The 24,145-nt window shown below is 40.8% G+C and overlaps 1 protein-coding gene and 2 long non-coding RNA genes across 8 annotated transcripts in view; 2 read left to right on the top strand and 1 right to left on the bottom strand.

Annotated features, from left to right (window-relative positions):
- The window catches only part of LOC111255626 (uncharacterized), an 18,003-nt gene extending 7,332 nt beyond the window's left edge, over positions 1-10,671 (top strand). The window contains exons 1-7 of one of the 6 annotated variants that reach the window (XR_015329029.1): positions 2,560-2,700; positions 2,983-3,258; positions 3,446-4,109; positions 4,474-4,644; positions 5,186-5,267; positions 5,892-7,860; positions 10,200-10,671. This is a non-coding gene — a long non-coding RNA (uncharacterized LOC111255626). Of the gene's footprint in view, positions 1-651; positions 711-2,559; positions 2,701-2,982; positions 3,263-3,445; positions 4,110-4,473; positions 4,645-5,185; positions 5,268-5,891 lie in introns of those variants that run through there. The other 5 variants (XR_015329026.1, XR_015329031.1, XR_002675583.2 and 2 more) reach the window with 5 other exon arrangements.
- Positions 3,711-24,145, bottom strand: LOC111255625 (uncharacterized). Its single transcript, XM_022817780.2, has 11 exons — positions 23,576-24,145; positions 7,760-7,832; positions 7,411-7,503; positions 7,066-7,239; positions 6,639-6,782; positions 6,323-6,465; positions 5,936-6,103; positions 5,637-5,815; positions 5,243-5,369; positions 4,317-4,610; positions 3,711-3,972 (listed from the first exon to the last, which is right to left on the bottom strand). The coding sequence occupies exons 1-11, from the start codon at positions 23,659-23,661 to the stop codon at positions 3,711-3,713; spliced, it is 1,743 nt and encodes a 580-aa protein (XP_022673515.1). The 5' UTR covers positions 23,662-24,145.
- LOC147758573 (uncharacterized) lies at positions 16,583-23,582 on the top strand. Its single transcript, XR_015329059.1, has 3 exons — positions 16,583-17,276; positions 21,254-21,644; positions 21,936-23,582. It is a non-coding gene; the product is annotated as an uncharacterized LOC147758573 (long non-coding RNA).

Here is a 24,145-nt window from a genome sequence, read left to right as displayed (position 1 = left end):
ATAGTAAGGGGCCTAGTACTTAGGCCGATTGCACCACTTGGAATTTTGCTTTCCTTGCAAAACCGATATATTTAGTGTTATTGTTGATTCATTCGATCTGTAAGAAACTGCAGTATTGGAACATCGTTATTTCCTAGTAAACTATTTAGAGCTAGTAGTTAGTGGATTCTTGCGGTCATTCTAGTTTGAATATTTTGCTAGAATTAGTTATAATCGCTACTTGAATATATCGGTTTTGTGGGACAAAGTTGTTTTTATTTATATTGCACGCACATTTTAGCTTAAGACCGGTTTGCAGATCGGTTACTTCTTTATGTTGTTTGCTAGATATTGCACGCGACTGTATGGAAATCAATTCTTGGGCGGCTGGAAACAAGTAACGTATTAGTGTCGCAATTTCGGGATCGCCATGTTGCAGGAGCGACGATAGTAAGATCTGTTTGTTTTCGAACAGCTTCAAAATACGCTTCCTGACATGTGTCCTTAAATTTGTGCGGGTTGAGCCTTTCAACAACGCAGTCAACTGTCCGAACTCCTCCAAGAGACTGTATTGTACTCTCTCTCTCTCTCTCTCTCTCTCTCTCTCTCTCTCTGTTAAACCCTTTCAAGTTTTCTTTATGTTGGACAAGACGACACAATATAGCGACAGAGGCTGAGAGATACGCATCTAGGTGAAACGCCTCAAAGCACTACTGCGCTACATGTGGAACGTGAGTTCGTGTTTTTTTTTTTGTCGTCGTCGTCGTTAAATTACACCTACTGTTAAAAACGTTATTTAAAAAAGGGGAATCAAATAGATAGCCGAAACCAGGCGGCTAAGATTTGGCTTACGTCGCAGTGCATCATACGAACTAAACTGAATCAATATGATTAAATTTAGTTCATATGATTTATCTTTTTCTGGTAGCTCATACCTGCGGCACTATCTGCTTGTTCATAAGGTCTGCGCTTTCAAAGGAACACGCTTGTCCACCTTCCTATACATTCAAAATATCCATATCCATCGTTTCGCATCCATACAAACAAACTCCATCCGCACTCTGAATTATGTATATATATCTCATTAAAAGTATTCCCCTGGTTCAGTAAACATTGCATGATTGACTTCCCGAGAGAGTCTTTCGTATCGCGCACAGAGATGGCAGATCGCTTTAAAAGAAACTGTAAATACAAACCTCATTCGTAGTCAAAACATTACGTTGTCTGTTATGACCGTTTGTTATGCCTAGAACGAAAGGATTTTTAGTTCGTATTTAACAAAATATCGTTTGATACGATACGATTAATGCTCTTGGAAGTTCCAGTCAATACAGTTTGGCATACTTGGTATAATATCGTTTTGTTTCTATTAATATGAATGGGTGGTGTATGCGTAAGTCAAGGAAAGTATACAAAATGTTAATTAAGTGTTTCCGAATGTCCAATAGTATTCCATGATTTTAGTGTGAGAAGAGTTTGGCATATATGAAATATACTAAATAGAACCTGTCCATAACGAACGCATCTTTTTCCAAAACATACCATATGCACAGGATCTGCCAGTGTAATAAGGACTAGGTTCACGGGCAATATGAAGACGCTTTGAAGCGGGAAACTGCCCCCAGCTGGGCGACGACAAGCGTTCATTTGTTACAAATGAGATCATGTTATTGTTGGCGGCGAGGATGGCAGCGGATTTTCATTTCGAACCGTCTAGGACACTGCTGTAATTTTGCTAAAGATAACGTCATAGAGATGGATCACATCTGCAATTCTTCGGACCAGTTTCTCCTAATTTTTCCATTTAATATCTGCGGACTGTACTAAATTTTTATATCGTGAAAAATTTCCGGGAAGCATTAGCCTCGCAAATATGCAACACCAATAAGCCCGGGTTGGACAAACGGGCATATTTCACTTTTTTCCAAAATACTCCAGTCAAATTTCTTCTGTCTTCATTGACCGGCTACATTTCGGACACGAATTTGATGTGCCAACAAAGTTCTAAGCTAGTTCTTCTTACAGGACTAATTTTACACATTTACTAGTGGTTATCGACATTCATTGTATCAGTATCGGCATGTATGCAAAGTACGATCTTATATTAACGTACGTTGATTTACCATACACTGCTATTGTCCATCGATTATACCATATGTGTAAAAATGTTTTGCTTGTTCTCTCCGTTCCATTACCTATATCGGGGCTTTTGAAAATCTGTACGATGGTTTCGCTTGATTGGATGCGTATGATCTACGGAAAACGGCTTCTTACAGTGACTATCATTTGTCTGCCATATTACCTGTGCCCGTTATGATTATGTGTCCATAATAGAAAACTTGGCTTCTAAAGAGAAGTAGTAAACATTACCCTTTCCTAAACTCTTCGTTCATCTATCCATTCTACCTGAACTAATAGTGAGCTGTTTACGGCGTAACCTCTACCATCCATCCATACATACTGCTCTATTCTTCGTTATGAGATGTAGCTATCACCATGTAATATTAATACCAGTATTGATAATAGTAGTTACCTTAACTTACATCGACGTCTCTTCTCCTCGTCATTTCGTGTGTGAACGGAATTTTTTCGAATCACTGATCGAAATACGTTGTATACATTCGATTAATGTGATGTGTACAATGTGCAAATGGATACTGTATCCGCTGGATATCGTTTGTTGTTTTTTCTGCACAATAGCAAGTCATGAAACTAGGCCAGGTACGATTCGCCAGAAAAGAGTGTTCTTAAATTCAACGATTGATTTCATATTTTTTCCCCTCATATTTTTTTTTTTTATATTTTCCGTTTATATTGTCATCTCAATTCATTCGTTCAGTGTTCAAACTTTCATATTACTACAATAGTGTAGTGGCATGCTATTATGACGATGTACGATGCTTGAAAGTATTCTTCTTACCCATTGTCCAGTATAAGGGGCATTATTAATAGTGTGTTGCTCTATTTATTATACTTCGCATATTGTTGATGCTTCTTTGCTAGCCATGGGGTGGCAGGACGATCAACAGTTGGTGCCGTTAGGACGTAAACGTTGAAGTTCTGAGTCGAATTGTCGCATACCGTCAAGAAATCCTACGCGACACTATGCCATTAAGACAGACATTGACCGATCTGTCTATTGCCTATTGCTATGTGAATTGTATGGCTTTCCCTGGATGCTTCGAGTTCTCCGTTCAGTGTCGCCGTTAGACATTCGATCAGACGGTTGGCTGCCAGCACAGGACCCGGGTTCAAACCGAAACCGACTAATATTGGCAGGCAAGTACGTTACCCATTAAGCTATCACGGGGACTCACGGCATCCTCAACAACACCACTAGCACACGTGAATGCTGGCTTTAATGATAATTGTTGACGCTTGCCACGAAATCCTACCCAGACTAGATGATATTCTCGTCTTTGGATACGTTAACACCTTTTTTTTTTTATGTATTCTCATCATCCAGATACGGTCGTCGATGGTGGGTTGATGCGACACCAAAGCCGTGGTAGATACTATAGTCTAATTGAATGTGTTAGAGGATTCGTAGCTGGCAAATCGAACTGTTCGAGCAATGCGGTGCTCACAGTAACTGAAGAAAAACGATTTGGTTTGTTTGGGATGGCGCAGACGAGGGCCCACGTTTCGGTGCGAAGGAATTAACAGAATGTACCCTCGGCTCCCTATCATCAACTGGAATTACGTGACGTTCCTTTCGCCTCTGCTGTCGATTACTGTACCTCTATAACTCGTTGGCAATTGGCCCCTGCTGTGGTGCTTCCGTGCTTTTCTTTGTCCTTTTTTTTAAAGAATGAGAACTGCGATCCTTTCACCTTCACTTTAGTACCTTGCTGCTTCGAAGCATCTGGACCTTTCGCTTTCGAGGGATCGTTGCCCTTGGCCAATTTCGTCTGGTCGGTTCCCTTAGCGTTTTTGCTGTCTGGACCTTTGCGATTTGACGCATTCGAGCCGAACCATGGCATGTAGTCTCTTCTGCGATGGGATTAGTGATTGAAACACACGGAAGCCAAAACAAGCGTGATCGGTGCGTGTTAGCGGGCAATCAGTGAAAGAAACCAGAAGGAAAAATGAATCTCACAGCTTGATCGATATGAACGACATGTGACTGGGTATGTGAGCTAGTTGAAGTATTACCAATCCATAATAGGAAGGGTAAGTTTGCTAAACGATAGGGTACAGTTAGAACACTGAATATAGATGATAGTTTGTTTAAGATAGCTTTGTAAAGAGATAGATAGGTAATTATGAAAATGTTCTGCCACAGATAATAGAGAATATAGAGCATGAAAGCGTGATAAGAGGTGTTCTCAACATACAGAATATTTCTGCTCGAGGGCCCTTTCATATTCTTAGGGTCAGGTCCTTTGACTGTAGGCCGGCTTGCGTCAGGACATTGCTGATCCTCTTGAGTTGATGTCGCTTTATTAAAGCGAAATATTCTTCGGAAGAATTTCACCCGATGAGTTTTTTCAGGTTTGCCCTCTGGTGACGTGGCTGTTGCCTTATCAGCCTTACGAAGTTCGTCGGGCAACTTGGGAGGTCTTTCAACACCGTCGGCAGGAGGCAAGATCTCCTTGAGAAGATCCTGCATAGACGAACTCATTGGAGCTCTGTTTGCAAATCATTACAAAAAGATCGTTCTTGGTTAGTAAATGCAAGTGCAAATTTTCAGATCATTTGGATTCATAAATCATTCGATCTCACAAGGCTTAAGGTAACAGAATACTATGCAGAAAATCAAGAACCTTTCAAATTTGCACACCTTTTAACTATTAGATCCTCTATAGTTCTGAAGCGTTATTGACAGTTTACCATAGGTTTTATAATCGTATTAACTCAGATCGTGGGACCCCGAACCATTCAAATGCGACCAAACAACAGATGTCGTTTTCTGTTCATAGAATGATTTGTTCCAAGGCTTAATTTGATATGAGTAGAATGTTTCTTCGTACAGCTAAGCGTAGCTATGCTTAAACTGCTTCCCATGTTGCCCTTTTACCAAACACGGAAACGAAAAAGTCTTAGCTAACAACAGCCCTACGCGTAAAAAGACTCCGCGTAGGAGAGATGAAATGATCGAAACTTGACAAGAGAGGATATCTGCAAACGCAATAATGCCACCAGGCTAGACACATACTGTTTCAGTAGCTTTACGTGATTTGTACTATATGTTTTTGATCCACAGGGCTGTTTCACAGAAAAATTTGCTTCTCGACTTCGCTACACGATGTCCTGCGCTCACCTTTCAGTCGGTTTCACGCTCTCCAGTAAGTGCTTTGTGCGTTCCTCGATCCACGAGGCACTCTCGCAAGCCATGGTGATTAGCGGAGGGTCGATGTTAGGATACTCCTCTTTTAGTTTTTCGATGACTGCAAGCACGAAGTATGTATTTTGTGTTTTTAGCAGGATGGTACGCGCGCAACAAGCGAGCTCTTTTTGCTAAAAATGCACATTACCCTATTGACATTTTGGTCACACAATATACTTACAGTTCTAAAAAAAAAAACGGGTTTGCTGCTGCTAGAGGTTAGAAGAAGGATAAAAATTTCGAACGGCGGGATCAGAGAGTAAGGCACGAACAATCCATCTTGATTATTCATTGAATAGGGCTAAGAGTTTCGTACAGAGTTACATACTTTTCTTTTGGTCGGGTAAAGATGGCGTAGGATTTTTATTGGCTCTTTTTAGTTCCGTCGACCTCGGTGGCACGGGCGGCTCTTTGGGAACGGCATTTGGCCTTCGTTGAGGCGCTTCGAGCTTTTTGTATCCCTGCTGTTCAAGATGTTCCATTGCCTCAGTTGCATTATTGTCCGTACTGAAGTAAAAATCAAAGAAACGCATATTATATAATACGTTATTTAGTTAATAATAACGAATACGATATATTTAAGGCGTCCGTTCCTGTCAATGATAGGATTCGTTGAAGTGCACTTACTTCTGCAGCACAAGATATATGTCCGCTTCATCGGCATCAGGGAAGAGCAATTTGAGAAACCGGACCTTAACAAGCGGGCTTTGCTGGTGCGATACAGGCTGACGAATGTTGTAGCTCTCAGGACCGCTAACCAGAATTCTTGTAACTTCATGTTCCTCATTGTTGAATCTGTAGCAGAAGGATTACAGAAATAATAAACGTTTCAGAGAAGCAATGTAATCCGCACACCCTAATAAACAGGCCAAAGGACCAGTGATATTCTGGCCAATATTAAACTCAGCCAGAGATTTTATCTTATCTTTTGTATCCTCCTATTCACAGATAAGGATGGAGGTAGTTTAACAGAAAACTAAGTTCTATGCGGGAAGCATGCAATGCAGTACGCACTTGTGCAGAAGACTTCGAATGTAGTCAGTGTCGACCTTAGGAAAGTACGAGTGCAGTTTGCTCAGTAATGCTTCGTCGATTTGTGTCAGTTTAGGTGGCACATTCTCGTGACCCGAGGGGTTCGTCTGTGCGCGAGGATATCCCTGCAATACGCGAGTTAAGAAAAACGCCAGATACATAAAAAAAAAAAGCAAAAAGAAGGCGATTTGTTCTTGTTCTATTTATGTAAGATAATTCTTGTGCCTTGATTGCATTTCAAGAAATCTTGTCATCGAGTATCGTTTATTCCAATATGGTTTTTGAGTATTATGATTACCTCTGCCAGAAGTGCACCAACAACAACGTTCTCCCGATTGTTGTACTGCTTAAGTAGCGAAAAGATATGACCTTCTTCCACGGTGGGAAACTGCACGACGAGTTTTGCCAGCAGTTTGTCGTCCACCACGATCTTATTATCACTCTAAACGAAATCAATCATTATTGCATGGGAAAAGGTTACGATTAGAATTTTCTGACCATATGAGCACCAATTTCGGTGTTTAACTTCTGCAAGAACTGACGCAAAATAGAAATATACAATCAATTTATTGATTAAGTAGATTGTGTCTAAAACCTGAACTTACCCGTACTATTATACGGTAGAATATACTCTGCTATATTAATACAATGCAATGATATACATATATTTGCAAGTACTGCTCTGGATTTATGAAATATGGATCCAAAATAACACTAAGCCATACCTTGAATCTAAGTGGACTCTTCGGACTGCCAAAAAATGGTGAATATTGACCCATCGCTCGCGCAGCTGGCGTGTAGAAACCATCCCTTGGCGAGCCTTGCACATTTGCCGTGTAGGCGGGTGGGGCCAACGGTGGTGGATAGTAAAGCATACCGTAATAAGGCGGTGGGCAATTCTATGGTTGTAAGCAAATATTATTTAGTCAGAAACACATAAGATATGATCGTTTAATAAGAGTATCTAATTAAATTCAATGTTCAGTAACGCATAAACAATATGACAAACGATGGTAGAATATTGCACATAGATTTTACAGACATTATATACATATATTGTACGTGCTTACCGAAATAACGTCATCATGATAGATTTTGCTCTTGATTGCTGAATCTGGCGTCGTCTTGCCGCTCCCGTAAAGATAGTACTTAGCGTAACTTCCCTAATAACACGTTAATAACACTCCGTTACTTACATATTGCCAAATGAAATATGTATCGTCATATGTAAACTATAGGCTTTTTTAAGCTTCCTTTTTTCTTACGAAGTATTTTCTCCCAGTCTTCCTTTATCCGTCGCATGACAAAGCTACATTGATAGGTTACTGTTTGGAAGAGTTTTTTTATGGAGGAGTGATTGTAGCGAACATTATTATATAGAAAGCAAAAGTATAGCGATAGATTAGTATTTTAACCTACATTTTGCAGTTGGGGATATCGCAGCCTTGGATCTTCCCAAGTCGTCGTGTGGTCGGCGTGATTCACAAAATAGCTGGAAACGAAGGCCGAGATAAATAAAGGTGATTCAGTTACACTTCGTTAGCAGTTATATGATCTACGATACCTTTTAATAGAGAGGAAGTTTTCATGTTACGTCTATTTTTGGGTACTTAATTTGACTTTAGGTATTTTATCATACGATTAATATTCGTAAATTTCCATGCGTAAGCATTCCTTTAACACAAGTTCACTCGTAGACGCGTAATTAGGCCTCATGGCCCTTATCTAGATGTAAACATGATCGCTGCCATAAAAAGCCGCAAAAAAAGGCTACACACTAAGTTGTGTGTTAGGCGAAGTTTACCGAGTCCACCAACGCTGCATTCCTAAGCCCTCACTAAATACGGGGTGTTGCAAGCCATAGTGTCAGGATTCAAAATACATATTGGTATGGATTCCGATTTATAATGTTCTAATTTATTAATATGAACCTTCCACATACAAAGATATAGTACGATCATTTGCATTGCTGGTGTTGTCAGGGGCTCGTCTAGAGCTGCCAATTGAAGCACAAAGGAAATCCAATTTATGTCTCAGGCAAATATTTTCCGAAAAGATTTAAAACTGAGCCAATGATGAACCCTCAGTATATCTGCTTCGAAAAAAAGGTGTTGTTGGAGAAGCTTTCAGCCCCCGTTTCAGCACATTTCTATACGCAGGCCGCCCCAGGGCCATTTTCCGATTGCCTGCTCAGAAAACTCTATTATACGTTAGACGCGCGAACCCTTGATATCATTTAGACTCCGCAACGTAGCAACCAAAGGCCGCGTTTACGCATGCAACATGTTAGCATATGTAATACGAAATAAAACTAGCGGGAAATCGCTATTTGCATTCTTAATATAACCATGCAACAATACTCAAGAACTGTTAGTTATTAAGGAACTAGATTATACAAGATTAGCAGCTCATACGGGAATAGAAGTCTATGGTGCTTCCCATATAACTTTGATTCGGTTTGCTCCATCTTTGGTTCTGCTCAAGTTAGCTTGATACCAGCCGAGTCAATTAAAGTACAATGAATTAACCCTGCCCGAGAGCTATGAACACTTGGCGAAGCCCACCCATAAAATACTTTTCGAGCTCCCTTCGTCGATCATTTTAGTATTTAACCCTCAAAGGAATAGCGAGGGACTAGTGGGTGTTCGGAAATCTTGATCGGTTCGGTACGTGTAGATCGACCTTACACACCGCATGTCGATGACATTTTTTTGGGTCAGAGTAACTGGAGCTCCTTTGGCTAGTGAATAATTTTCCTTGTAACACAGAATCATTTTTTTAGACATTCGTATCTGAACCTTTAAATCTAAGACCACGGTCGATAAACATATCCAGTACCTTTTATGGCTAGGCTAAGGGTTATTTGCAAGCGTAGTCACACAGGCCCACTACCACATCTCTCTGATGCATAAAACGATGATCGAAACTACCAATTTGCTTTGGGCCTTGCTTGCCTGATTGGCTTCCTAGGCCACTGGCCACATCTGTGAGGCCGTAAGTTATTTCGTTCGCTTACTTCGCCCATACTCCCACAATATACACACCCATGCCAGCTGTTTCCCGGCAAAGCGTACACACACGCTTGGATAGCATTGCCTTCGAGATGGGGAAATTCCCAGGTTTCTGCAGACATTTACAAACGATCTGTGTTCTGCCAGCTGTAAGTTAGATAATCCGCCAGACAAACGTGACTTCAACAAGCAAAGGAAGAGACGCCCCCCGATTTTAAGCTTTGAAAAGAGATCTAAGTAATTGACGTTCGTAAACGGACAAATCAATTTAATTCATATGCTCTCCTCCAACGTTGACTACCATAAAGCTAGACAAGATACAGCGAGCTGAACGTAGTCGATAGACCATACAAATATAGCCAGAACACACAGAAGCTTGCGGAAGGCTATAGAAAGAATATAACAAATTTGAGTAAGTGTTTCATTGGCCAGGTAACAGCTCCCCAATAGATAGCAAATATTTATCGTCATACTATTCGTAAACTATGGAGTACTCTAGAAATCATTTGCATTGCTATTTGGATGCATTTTTATTTTCTCAAACGTTGGTCTATATATATTTATGCAGGTAAGCCTCTCTGCCAGAGCATTAAACATTGCTTAATCGAAGCACTCAGAATAGAGCAGCACGGGCATGTTGCAAGTACTTTGTCTAGAAAAATCTGGCACCCATCAATACGCAAGCGCATATTTTCTTGGAATAAATAAGGCTAGCAATTGCAGGAAGAAATGTTGCGTTTGCAAAAAAAGTCCATAGTTTTTTAGCGGATACCTCGTCTCAATACACAATAACTCTGTTTGTAGCTGTAGTTAGTGAAGACTCGATCCATGTCTTTCAGTTACTTTAGGCTCTTAGAGAACTAAGCATCAACGGCACTACGGCTATTGTAATGGACGCTGAGTCATAACTTCTGCAGCGACTGCAATGGCAGCTGATTCAGATGTTACCGCTGCTGATGCTGTTGTTTTGTTCACTACCAACTTGGATACTACTTGTTAAGGCGTCAGCGGAGCAGTCGACGAGAATTTTGTGGAGGTGCCCCTTAGAAGGCCCGTCTAAAAAGGACAATCTCTGAAGTAGCAGCCGTGAGTCAGTGAGGGAAAAATATCTAAGTGTCTTGCAGCCCCACGGGGCTGGCTTGCAGCCCCATATGCGTAGCACCAATAGCGCCTCGTAGGGCGCTCAGCCTCGTGCTATACAGAGCTCGCTTAACGCGAACAGCTCCGGGGTTGATAGAATAGCTCTCAGGGACAAGGCACGGAGCAAGCGACTTTTGTGTGATTATGTACATATATATAATAAATGGGTTCTGTTCAGAATCGTAAGTGTTTTTTTTATCTGTGGCCCAATTGTCGTTAGTTTGCCTGCTGTATCATCCATCCACTCCCCAGGCGATATCTCGCAGGGTAAGTGGCTGGCGTGTGGCATCCAGCCAACATATACATGCACTCATTCACTGAAGACAATAGATTTTTGCAAAAACCATTTTGCTTCAGACCCTTCGACTCTAGCAATATCGTACGGTCGAGTGATAATGACAACAAGAAGCTACTGGGCGGAACTGCGAAAAGACCAGATATACGAAGCCATAGAGAAAGACATACACAGTACAATTTAGAATAAACCAAGGCTAAGAAAAAGAACGATTGCCGTCTTTGGAAATGTAGATGACACTTCTCTACTGTGTGGAAATAAAAACACATACTAAAATTGTCTCTTTGTTCGATTTAAATCGGAAAATCAAAGTCGCATTAGGACGCATTCTAATTAGCAAATGGATATTCAAAGAGTTGACCGTTGTAGGTGGAAAGATATGCTTTTGAATAGTTGATCTATATACTTTATCTCATATCTTGAACTTCTGTGATTAAAATTAGGATACAGATAATGGCATTGGTGACGATAGCGCAACAATTGCAAAGATTGCATTTGGCCAAGTCCTTTCTTTCGTTTGAATTCGGTAGCGTGTCTGGTTTTACACGCATTAAGGAGAGGACAGAGAAGCAGATGAAATGGGAGTTATCAGAAGCAGGGGCTGGATACCCTTATGTATATTTGCGCCAGGGTAAACTTCGTTACGCTGTAGACGATGGATTAGCAAATTGCCTTTTCTATGAATATGATGGCAACGGAGTGTGGTACTGGCCTGCCAAGATACGAGATATGTTTCACTTTGATTTCTGCACACCTTTTTCACGATCTGGGCAGCAAGATATGCGCATAATAGGTACACCCTCGAGTACAAGCTTACAACGTACAAGGTTCGAGACGTAGAGTCTTAGTCGTGAAGCGACTGTAGAGCTCAGTGGATGAACCAAACATTATGCCAAAACGGCAGTCAAGCTGACACAACAACCCACAGTGATAACAGAGTCTAGTGTTTGTAAATTCAGATAATATATTAACACAGGTAGATAATAGGGAATTATAGTTTTACATGTGGGCAAAGAAAAAGGGATGCGTCCTAAGGATCCCGCGGTTGCTTTGGCCGAAAAAAGTCATCGCAACAAAATTAGGGACGATGAGGATTAACGGCCTGTCCCCTTGTAGGGCGGGAATCCCTGCTTAGATTGGGTGAATGTTCTGTGGTTTTCTTTGAGATCCGCAGGAGAAACGCCGACCTAACGGCTTCACCTCGTGTTTTGTGATCCTAACGATCTGATGGTCACCTTGTGCCTGTAGACATATAGATTAAAAAAACAAACTTTGATGACACAGATATGATACCTGGGAATAATAAATGGATAACTCTCACAAGTGAGCAACCAAACTTTATCATACAAAATGGTACTGAAAAAAGGTGTATCGGTGTAATTCAGCTACATGATTTTTGTTTAAATTTCAAAAATGTTTGCCATTTAAGAAGGCACAGTATCGATAATGTTTATGACTCCTTTTTCGTTACGCTTAATAGTGTTACATAAAAAAAAAGTACACCTTATCAGACAGTGTGGTTTAGCCGCAATGAGATTCACCATAAATACTACCGTACACACGAATATAACTTTTCAGATTTTCTCTTTGTTGAAAGTCTAAATCGAATTAGCAAGGCTCTCCTGAAAATCTTTCCAGAAACGAAGTTTCGTTCACAACTCTCACTCTTTCTCCTTTAGCTAGTAGGCGCTATTATGGCTTCCGATGACAGAAAAATTAATGTAAAGATCGAATGCTTAGCAAGGTTTTTTCAGCCCTGTTGACCTGGAAAAAGAACCGGTTAGGTCGTCGACAGTTTGATGATTTTTTAATGATGACGATGACGACGATCTTTTAACTGAGTCACAAGTTTCGGCACTGTCAGGTCAACAGCTTTTTCATTGGCTTAATCGCTGCTATCTTGTGACTACGGTCTCATCATTAGAATCGACAGTCATTAACAGCGATCGTGGATCGTAATGTTACTCGAAAAGCCAGCTGCGTTAATATCCACGAACATCTTTCAAGTAGTAAATGAAGTTAATGTAAGTATAACATTTGATGACTTTCATGCACGAGTAATCAAGAGGCATCTAAGATTCACCAGTACCAATTAGTCTCCTAATTTGATTTTGTAAGGCGAATAGAATATCTCGAACATCGTCGACACGATATCTGCGCACGGGTAAAAATGAACCACGGGTAATAAACCACCAGCGTACCTAAAATAGGTCGTGTCTCTCAGACCGGGAACTCATTGAACGTTGGCTAACTGTGCCTGCTCGCATGAACGATAGGAACATCGTTTTACAAGGCTGACTTTGAATTAGTTATGAGCGGAACGGGCCTAATAAAAACAGGCCAACCGGAACAATTCCTCTGGAAATGGACCAAGTATTACGGTGAATTTCGAATTACTTGCTTATTTTGCACTGACGTATTTGTCATAACTTCTTCAGTCCGTTCGATGGGCATACATACGACTGGTGCTAACAACTTATATTAATTTACTTTACAAAAAAATATATAATTTTTAGCTTGTAAAAATATGGCAGATTACTATATTCCAATTAGCCTATGTAGCTCAAGTTCTGTGCTAAGGTTTCGAAGAGGAAAGACATAACTGCAATCCAGTGACACTTGACAATTTTAACCCCGAGATTTAGATGGCAAGGTTTTCGGTACCAAAGTTAAACTTGAGCGTCGGCTCTATCATAGAAAGGTTTGAAAATTTTCAAGTCTGGAGTCATTTTCGAAAACGAACGTTTGCTTTAGAACGCAGTGAAAATGGTTTTACAGTTGTTGTCATAGGGAAATCAGCGTTTATATTTACTTATCTAAATTCACAATACGTTTCCTTTACTCGTAAGTAGCGATCTGTTTGCATCGTTTATTATTCTAATATTTGTAATAGATTCTCTTAAATCTATATACCGAACTCCTGGTCACGAGCAAAGAGTGGAATAACTTCCGCCTAGCAAATTATTTCTATTACGACTTGCGGACGAAAGTTTCAATTTTAGGTTTTTACAGCATCAAAAGGCTTTTACAAAACGTACGGAGCCATATTCTGCGGAGCGTTTGGGAGAAGTTACGTTGGGGTCGTTTCATCAAGAAACAACAAGAGCGATGCGCTTCCTATTTTGTGATTTGCGCGATGCGATTTATAGACGTGCACGTTTAGCTGTCTTGAAGAGTCGTACTTAGAATTTAGAAGTTTACGTCATCTCCTGGAGATCCAAAGCAGAGGTAGGACAGAGATAACTATAAAATCCTGATTGAAGACCTTGCAAGGACAGGGTCAACGATGATGCTTACAGGCGTATTACTGAATCAACTATCAAATTTCTGATTCGGTTGTCAGTTAGGGATTCATTTTTCATGAATGCTATTAAATAAACACGTAATCTTTTGTGGACAGAAATGAAGTGGGTTGAGAGCCGAAATGTTCGAAATGATGAAACAGAAACCGGGTAGAAAGCACGTAACCTAACGAGAGTGGCCCGTTTCATGAAAAGAATATCTAGGCGGAAGAAACTAAAAAAAAAAAACAGAAAACGGCGGGCAATTCTTAGAATATTCCAAAGGTGGCTCAAATGCTCGTAAGCTCGTGTAATGAGCAAGCGTTCATTTGAAAGCCTCTTCCGTTATCCAGCCCAAAGATTTTTGTATGGCTGGCTAGAGAATACTAGATTTAGGTGCACAAAGGATAGGTTTAAGACCCATGACGTCGCTCTACATAGGCACCGTAAAGTACACCTTTATGAACTATATTAGATAATCTATTACTCGAACCCAGCCACTGGTCATGCACGTATGCAGCTGTTGTGTATTCACTATTGCAGCACGCCTCATCTTCACATAAAAATCACACATATCTACGCGGTTGAAGCTTTACGGGATCACATATATATATGTGTATACATTTAGTCATTATATTACCAAAAAAGTTGTTTTGTTTTTAACAAAACCATTATATGGTATACGGAGTCAATAGGTGTTTAGTAAGCACTACATCAAGTTTTGCTCGGATAAAGACTGTATTACACTGAATTGTTCCAGGACTAAAATGAATTTATAGGGAACGAGTATTCGAATAAATATTCGCCCAGCAGCCAGCCAATTATCCTCGGCTGAAGCTCGTATCTGGCGGCACCTTGCCTGTGTATAATTTTAATCTTGTAAGTTTTGGTCGAATAGCAGGCGAGGAATGGGTGTGCGCCGCTTTCTGAACTGCGGGATTCACCACGCCTCCAGGCAATGTTAAGCCTTTTTCAAATTTTACTTATTAAACAACGCCCTGTTTGATGTCAGCCCCTCGGAGTACCTTTTTTTGTATGTCGCTCTATCCAGAGAACTAAATTCTTTGAAACGATAGCGTATCTTCGAAGCACTGGGTGCCTGCCTATGTATGCAACGAGTCCGGAGACTGCACAAGACGAAACGAATGAACACTCAGACAGAGAGGACTGACCAGACACAAACTCTTTAGCCCAACGCATTCAGCGAGCGGTGGCTATGTGTCTGGTAGCGAATATGGGCGATGTCAGGGACAACCGTCAAAAGGCGAAAAATTACTGTAACACTTTAAAAAATTTCGATCTTATTTGTGCCCTTTTGCCAAATATGGATATCGTACATGGGCAAAACGAAAAATGAGGTGCGTATTTTCAATTTCATCTGATCTAGAGTTTGCAGAAATATTGATATCATATGAACAGATGTTTGTAGATAACAGCGCGTGGAAAAAGGCCAATTTTGAGTAAGGCAAAAATATATTATGTTGGTCGTGAGCCGAACTCAAAATCATTGAAAACTCGCTACGATTCTGTGGTTCATGTGTCAGTATTTGCTGGCAATGGTTGATCATTATGTTCTTTTTTATAATACTTGCGATTTTTCTAATATTCGGGTAGAGGTTTTGGTCCAAATCGCAACTGCGGTTTAAACGTACCGTAAAAAACATGTAATCCCTTAATGACAGAGCCCTGTTTCCCTCTTCTGAAGCCAAGGTAATATAGGTTTCTTGCAGGGAGCCCATCATCTGATGGAATGCCTAACGGCAATGCTGGACATAAAACTCGAAACGTTTGAATTACCTGAATTATAGGTAGCTGTTAACGGGTGCTTCGCACTTTTTTAAGATGTCTTCCGTGATGTTGTGCTGATATATGTTTACAACCTATTTTTAAATATGCTGTTACTACATAAACTGTTTCGAAGTAATGATTTTCCTTTTGAGGTGATCATACTACGATCCACTATATACACACATGTTGGTCAATTGTGTGATTGTTATTTTAATATATCATTGTACTATATGATATGTGACGTTTTTGATCCTAGTTTCGATTACATATTGTTTAACTCGCTGATAAACTTTTACTCATTCGTCGACTTCGTCAGATTTATGGCTTTGTAGAATTAACATTCTACTCGGAAGATCCAACGTCAGCAAAACCCTTTTGGTGACCTCGTCAACACTTTACACGATCGTAAAAAATCCCTATCTTGTTAGTTAATTACCTCCTGCCAGACCCAGCGTCCACAAAATGCTACTACGCCCGCATCGAATTCGAACGCGCGTTAATTCAATCAAGAAGTGTCTGTGTCTGCCCGAAGTCAGATTTTAAGTTCCCCGAAGCTATAGGTTGCTCTGTAGTAGCATCTTCGAGCGCCAATATTTGTTCCTTTTTTCTTTACACCTGGCTGCAATGCACCTAGCTCTGACTGAGTACAGCAAGCCAAATAGAGTCAGGCCATATTTGGCAGCCTCATGCAGCAGCCGATGCACTATTCAATGACGCTAACGGTGTCACATTGCCATCGTCCAAAATGCCCAGCTTGACGCTCTAAGAGTGTTCTCTATTCTTATTGTTCTGTGCGAAACGTGTGCCGATGACGTGCGTCCACGACGTGCTTTGGTTAGGTCCTTTCAATTTAACTTTGTATCGACGCGCGCAGCAGACATTTCCTTCGGTTCGAGTGCATACTTAAACCTATCTATCTATGGACGTTGTGTCTGTCCTTTTATTTCTCCTGACGACAGAGCTCGTTAAATGTTCGTCCACCGCACGTTTTAACGTGGCTGTACGCTTATACGATATACCTGACTGTATATATATATATATATATCTATATAGCCAAGCGACGAACAGGGTCGAAGAGCCGAGACCTTCTTCCCATTACCACTGGTCGCGTTGGCGGGACGAGCTGAGGTAAAGTGGTTGCTATGGGCCAATAGGCCGTCGATTCGCTTATGATACTTTTGCACGTACGTGCGCTGTATCGTACTCCGCCCCTATCAGTTGACGGTGATGGCGACTGTGTCTAGCTGCTAGGCATAGCAACAGTATGCCACTCGCATACGCAGAGACAGGATACAGGCAGAACAGATAGTGAAAAGGGAAAGAAAGAGACAATGCTGTAAGCATTCCTGCAGAGGTGAACGTGTTCACGCTGTTTCGTATCCTGTAAGGTTACAGGAGTTCACTTGAATCGAACGGATCCCGTAAGTGAGAAACAAGTAATTAGTTGTTGTACTGGTAAGAATATGTTTGCATGTCCGGTTCGAACTGGTCCACGTATGTATTACATAAAGTATGGATTTCAGAACAGCAGAATCTTGTGTACTTTCGGGATTATTCCTCGTTGCGTACTTAAAAGCGAGAGAGCATGAATTACGTAATGGTCAGTAGTGGAACTCCATACGTTGTTGCAGTTCACTAGAGGCATTATCATACACGAATACAATACGTATGAATAGATGGTAAAACTGCGTTATGACTCACTCGGCTTTCTAGAGGTCTAATTTTTACCATGCAACAAGTACATGATTAAGCAACAATCTGTCTGCTCGCTTTGAGAGCACCATGTACATATCATATATGTAGCTCCTACTTTTAATGTTGATATTCTAGATCTACCCTGGCTGGGCTTTGAGTAAGTCACATGATAAGTAAATAGTGTAGTTCACACACGTCAATAATCGTCGTGCAGAAAAACTATCCAGCGTGTAAATTGCTGATGGGCAAAGGACCCGCACGAATGATATCATATAAGATGCGTACTTTTTTTTCTGTCCTTTAGTTAAAAGATACTGTCAACTAGTTGTAAGCACTAAGTGGACGCCACAGCTATCCCAATGAAATTTTTCTATGTCTTACAAAATAATTCTACTCTAGTTTTTAGAGGAAACAATATATTGTCTAATAGCTTACATAACTACATATATATATACGTATCGCTAGCACAAGAAGCTTGACTGGTACATACTCCAGTCCTTTAAGACCACTCGAGTTTACTTTAGGAGACATGAGTTGAAGACCACAGCGCTGCGTAGATTCACCGAAGATTGGTGAAGACAATAGGCAAAGAGGCTTTAAGCGAAAGCAGAGAATAGTACAAACAGTTCAAGGACAGAGATCAAAGTGTTGAAGACCAGTGAAGTCAAGAGCAGAGTTTGAAGTCTAAAGGTTCTGTCGACCGAAACCGGCATTTTTCATGTAGCGTATTATAGAATCGTAGCCCAAATACTGAAAATATAAGAAATAAGTCACCACGAATTGACTCCAGGCGAGTTAAAAATGCGTGCGGCATACTTCACGTGCAGTCTGCTGAACTTTAATCATCAAAAACCTGCTCGAAGCGTACGGTCGCCATAGATGAGATATGGTTCAGTCTCTGCTGTTAGCTGGAGAGGGACCAAGCGAGAAAATGGCGTCGCTCTGAATAAAACTCGAGGTCAGTGGCAGTACTGAGTAGATTTGGACGTAAGGTGATGGCTTGCAAATGAAAATCGAAGGCACCTGCTATGACATATTTGCCGCAAATAAAACAATGAATGCAGCCCGGTACTCCAAGTTTTTCGAGGATCTCATAACCCGTTGGCACGGCAGTCTGGTAACTTGATGACAGCACTAATTCTTATCGCCGAACCTCAATTACTTTCTGGATTGATCGAAGGAATATCTAACGTTGACTTCAATCGGCTTATTTGCCAAACCTAAGTCCGTATGATTACGCGCGTTAAAAGGCGGAAATATTGGGCAAATGTATCTCGCTAACGATTTACTTCGAGAAGCCGCAGATAGAAAAATCACATGTGGGAATATGAATTGTCGGTATTTGGCTGTATGGGAGCCGCCAGAGCACTTTGGGATAAAATTGTTCTTCTAGCCCAAATAGTTCAAAGGTCACTCAAGTTCAAAGTATGTCAGGTTTCGTTGTAACAGTCTTATATAATCAAAGTGTATAATATTTGAGTTATTCTACCAATCTAAATGGTTTCAAATTATTCAAGTATATAGTATGTGCTATGCAAAACGCTACAGAGTAAGCTATATATTCTTACCACATTTCACATAATCGATAGAGGGCTAGATTTATAGTAAAGCCATAGATTCAAGACTGCGAAACCTTTCCTCAGGGGGAAGATGCATAATGTCCCTCCAGCGCTGGCGCTGCCCACATCTAGTGGACTAAGCATTGACAAAACCGGATCGGTGCTTTTCTTGCTTCATCCGGAAAAGCTCTTCTAAGATCAGCAAAGAAACGTAGCTTCCTGATGTTGGACTTCCGTGCAAGGCAGAAGAAGATGGCATCAATAAAAGCTTACATTGTGCAAACTTCCCGATTTATACTGCTCTCATTTTGTGGTGTTCGTCGAATCAATATGAGAAGATATCTACTCACTAAATGTTCGTGCGGGACACCAATTGTGGACGAATATATTCATATCTTTCAGGATGGTCATTGATGCTCGCAATGTATAGTTGGGTACATATTGTATTGTTCTCATCTCGGACTATTTCCTACGATGTTATACGATATAGTGACGCCTTGCTCCATTGTTGACTCCACCTTCCTCCCCACTCGTCCCGTAACCGTCGACAGATCTTATAAAAGGTGTTCACATGGTTAAGGACACCCGCTGCCCCGCAGAAAGATAGAAAAAACCGCCCTTTCATCTATGTGTACCTCTAATTGTAACGTTAGAAAATACGTTGATTTGCAAGCTTGTACGACATATCCATCCTCATCACTATATATTTTTGTTTTGCTCTTTTTAAACGAGAGCAAAAAAAACTCTTGCTTAAAACCTTATGCATTTTGTACTGAATAAATAATGTTGGTTATTTTTTTTGTTATTAAATAGAGAACATTAAGCAGCCCCGTGTATATGCTAATACAAGAGCAGAGGTAAGTTGCTATGGGCAACCGACATTTGATCACTGAAACAGATTCAAGTTTTTAGTTGGCAGCAGAAATAGCGTTTCATCCGATCCGCTACTTTGGGCAACCTGTGTTGTATATCTACCTCAACGATGTTACCTATAAGCCACCCTTTCCAGACCATATCTAGCCGTACGCCTAATATTCTTAACCTAATAGAACATCAATTAGCTTATTCTACTTTTGTGCAACACAGTTTTTTGGCACACTCTCCAATAGACAACGCTTGAATATACCATGCCTTTGAGTTAAATGACCATTGTCAAGAAGTAGTCAACTTCACGGCGAAGCTGTAGGACCGCACAGCTTGCGAGATCTTCACATCCAATGATTAAATCTATGCATTGCTATGCCTATACTTTCCTTCTGTTGATGCATGCAAATACGTGCATGTATAATATAGGCATTAATATAGGTTTTTTTTCCATAATAGAAAACACGGTAAGTAACTTTTTCTGACCTTATGAATAACGCCAAAGCTGGCCATTAGATCGAAAAATCATCGTGTTTGTGTGGATGTACGTTTCATGCGGCTAGCAGCAAGTCAATCCGAATAATAATTAGAGATGCCGGTAGCTGCATGATACCACAGGACGCTACAGCATAGCAAAATGCTTCTACTAGTTTACTAAATTCGTTTGTCCTCAGGACGGATCTATCGAATAGAAAAGGCGCCTAGTTTAAGGCCATCGTTAGTCTAATCATGTAAAGTGCAAATCATTGAAACATATCTGTTCAGCAATGCGTTCAGATTAGTCGAGCTCAGGGCTAAAAGCAAGACCCACCACTCAAGTCTGGAATTAGTTTTTTGTTTTCCTAATCAATATACTCATGGCGACTAAATAAATAATTTGACATCACTAAAAATGGCCAAGTAACTTCAGATACCACAAGTAAGTGAAGTAAATCGACGGCGATCGATGCATGTCATTCGATGGTCAGATCACTGGCGGGAAAAGCCGGTAAGAAAGCTGGTGCTGGCTTCATGATAAGCTATGTGCGTGCACAATTCGTGTAACACAAATACTACATCTAGCGCTAAAATATATACATACGGTACCAATATGCGGAACAAGATGGGTTCATATTTGGAGAGATTACATTTTATTTGCCTACGCTCCAGTTTATCTGTCAGTCTTGTATAGCGTAATAATTTAGTAATAATACTATGTTTACTCTTGGTTCCCCAAATTAATTTTTTAAATGCTCAAATGATCAATAATATCAACTTTATTCATTGCGCGTTGCCTGCAGTGTGCAGTAATGTCCAAAAGAGACCACGTCATGAGTTATGATGTTCTACAGTCTGGTCAAGAAATCGATGGGTCCCTTCGCCTACGCGCATTGACGTTTGTTCAATTTCATTCGCCTGAAGACTTCCGCAACGCAAGACAAGTCTTTGAGTTCTATCGGAGTTCTGCCGTAGATCTGCTGTTGCTACGTTGTCGTCTTACGTGCATTTTGGCCCTGTTACCTTCCACGACAGCATCAGCTCGGTCCATATAGTCCAGCTATATGGACTGCCCTGATGGTGATGATGTCTGGTGATCATAAACATGGCGGAATCAGCATACCTATAGGAAGAAACTCAAGACCGCGCGTGCACTTATGGTAATGGCAAAACACAAGGAATGCGTAATGATTTGTAAGTAGCTGCATCAGGACAATAGAATACACAAAAAAAGACTGGTCGAACACTACTATTATGCGCAGTACCGAACGCATCTTCCTGGCTCGGTCGCTTAGCTACTGTTGAGAATGTGTCGCACAGCCGTAATAGCGCTCAGTAGGAGTCCCTGGCGAAACAAAGAGATTCACAAAAGAAGTGGCTGCAAGATAGAGATGCGAGAAATAGACACAGAAAAGAAAAGAATAGTAGGAACTTGATGGATGCAGCTAGGAGGGACAAAAATCGCTAGCGAAATTGTGTTTTCAGGAAGCGACGGAGACCAACTACAAGGAGTAGAAATGAGGGCAACTAATTAAGCAAAAGGCCGTGGGGCCTACTTGAAGGTTCGCCGGAACTCTGAGCAAGGGGAGCAGCATCGCATAATCTGTTAGCAAAAAAAGAGGATGAAGCCTGTTGCTGGTCTGCAAAACATAGACGGGATGAGACGATTCTCTACAACATCGCTTGCAATGACATATGGGCGATTCATTAATATTGGTATCAGTATCGTGCGTAGAAGTTTAAGCCTGGCACAAAAATGAGTAATAATTAAATTCTTTTTGAGACGCGACTCTTTGCTCCTGCCAACAATCCACTAATAACGATAGCTATTTAGTGCAAGCCTTTTACCGAGACGATAAGACAGATAAACGATATATATAACAAACTCTAAAAGCAAATGTGAGATGAACTTTAAACAAGCACTTACAGAGATCGCTAAAACAATGTCGTGCGCAACTGTGACGTACGTAAAAATCTAACGTACCGCACGAAGGCGAACGTCTTTGCAGGACAACGAACATATATTCTTTCGTATTTATTGGCTAAAGATGATAACGTCCGCATGCTCTACGAACTAACCACGATGTTAATTTCTAAAGGTAAATTACATTTTTTTTTATCATTGCCGCCGAAAATGCTACTCAAACGCTCAATCAATAATAACAATGAGGTAAATCTTTAGTTATGCAGACAGTATCAAGTAAATACAAATTACGAAGAAGTCGTTAGGTTTAGTACCGCCAGGTGAAAACCATTCAAATATAGATATCGCTGAAAGAACACAGGAAGAAGTGTTTTCCCTTGCATCTGCTACTGCACAACCCGCTACGTCAGTTAATGCAAATGTGTACCATTTCACTTACGTAGATACTACTTTTAGTGGCAGCTATCTTAACACAGATAACCGCTCGATGCCTGTTTTCAATCTAGTTTTTCTAACAAAGGAGTATTAAATCTGTCTCAGAATCAATCGGAAACAACATTGCGGAAAACCGGCCTACGTAAGGATTCGAGAGTGTGTCTTTCAGGTCTGACAACCCTATCATAAATTTGATTTTAAAAAAATCCATTTGTAGCACAGGTAGAACTGGCTGTAAATTTTCTAAGCAAATGTTCGTAACGAATTCTCTCAATGGCTTCATAAATAAATCAATTTGAAAAGGCTATTTACAAACATTTTTCACAGTCAAGATATAGATGAAGTTGTTATTGAGTCTCGTTTTGGCCACCAATATCCAATGAGCCAAGTTACACACTGAATAAAAAAGTCGTTTAAATGAAGCTTAAAGTATGAAATTAACTGAGATAAACTTCTCTGCAATATAAATGCAAGGTCTCTCGTTAGATCGCGCTGTTAGCGGAATATTGGGCTGCCAGGTTTTTCCCTTCAAGTCCGAGCTCTGGTTTGCGTGACCATTTTATCTAATTTTATTTGTATTCATGTTAATAGCTTACTCAAAGTTCAGTGGAAAGGAACCTTTTTCCTCTGAAAAATCATCATCATCATTCTGTCTCGTTTAACCAATCCAGTCAACCTCATTTAGCAATTTTAGCGCATTTCGAATACTGAACCATAACAAGCATAGGTCATTTGTACTTCTAGCTCTAGATATTCGGACACTTACTGCCGATTGGTACGCGTGTCGTAACGAGTCTCCCATCCCGTCGGAAGAGGCTCCGTGGATAACGTTTCGGGGTGCACAGCCGCCATCTTCTACCCAGCTGCTTCACTGACAAGGCAGCGCAAGATGAGCTTTGCCCAATTGCTGTTCTCTGTGCTTCGGATGCGGTTCACTCGCGCATAGCTGCGGCCCACTATTACTCTGTACCGTAGGATCGAACTTCACTTCGTCTTAGCGTTTGACTTTCTCTACAGACAAGATGCCAGCCGGAATTTGTACGGATCTACTCAACTTCTGGCAGAAAGACCCCTTGCTATCGTGATCACTCACTGCAGTCTGCAGAAAAAGATCGAAGGTTCACTCTAAAATAAAAACAGCACTGCTCGATACAATTTCCTCGCATAGCGCAGCGCGGCGCACGCACGACAAAACGTATGAGAAACGAAAGGACATAGGATGGAATAGTGCACACAAAGGCTTGTGTAGTTGCATTGAGCTTGGAAGAAAGAGCCAGCTAGGCTCGGTTAGGCCAAGATAGGCTCACCTATCCTCGCGTTGGCGGAGGCCGTCGCA

This window comes from Varroa destructor, unplaced genomic scaffold, assembly GCF_002443255.2.
Source record: "Varroa destructor unplaced genomic scaffold, Vdes_3.0 BEIS01000001.1, whole genome shotgun sequence".
In the NCBI taxonomy this organism is placed as follows: domain Eukaryota; kingdom Metazoa; phylum Arthropoda; class Arachnida; order Mesostigmata; family Varroidae; genus Varroa; species Varroa destructor.
This window is presented reverse-complemented; position numbering and strand designations above follow the sequence as displayed.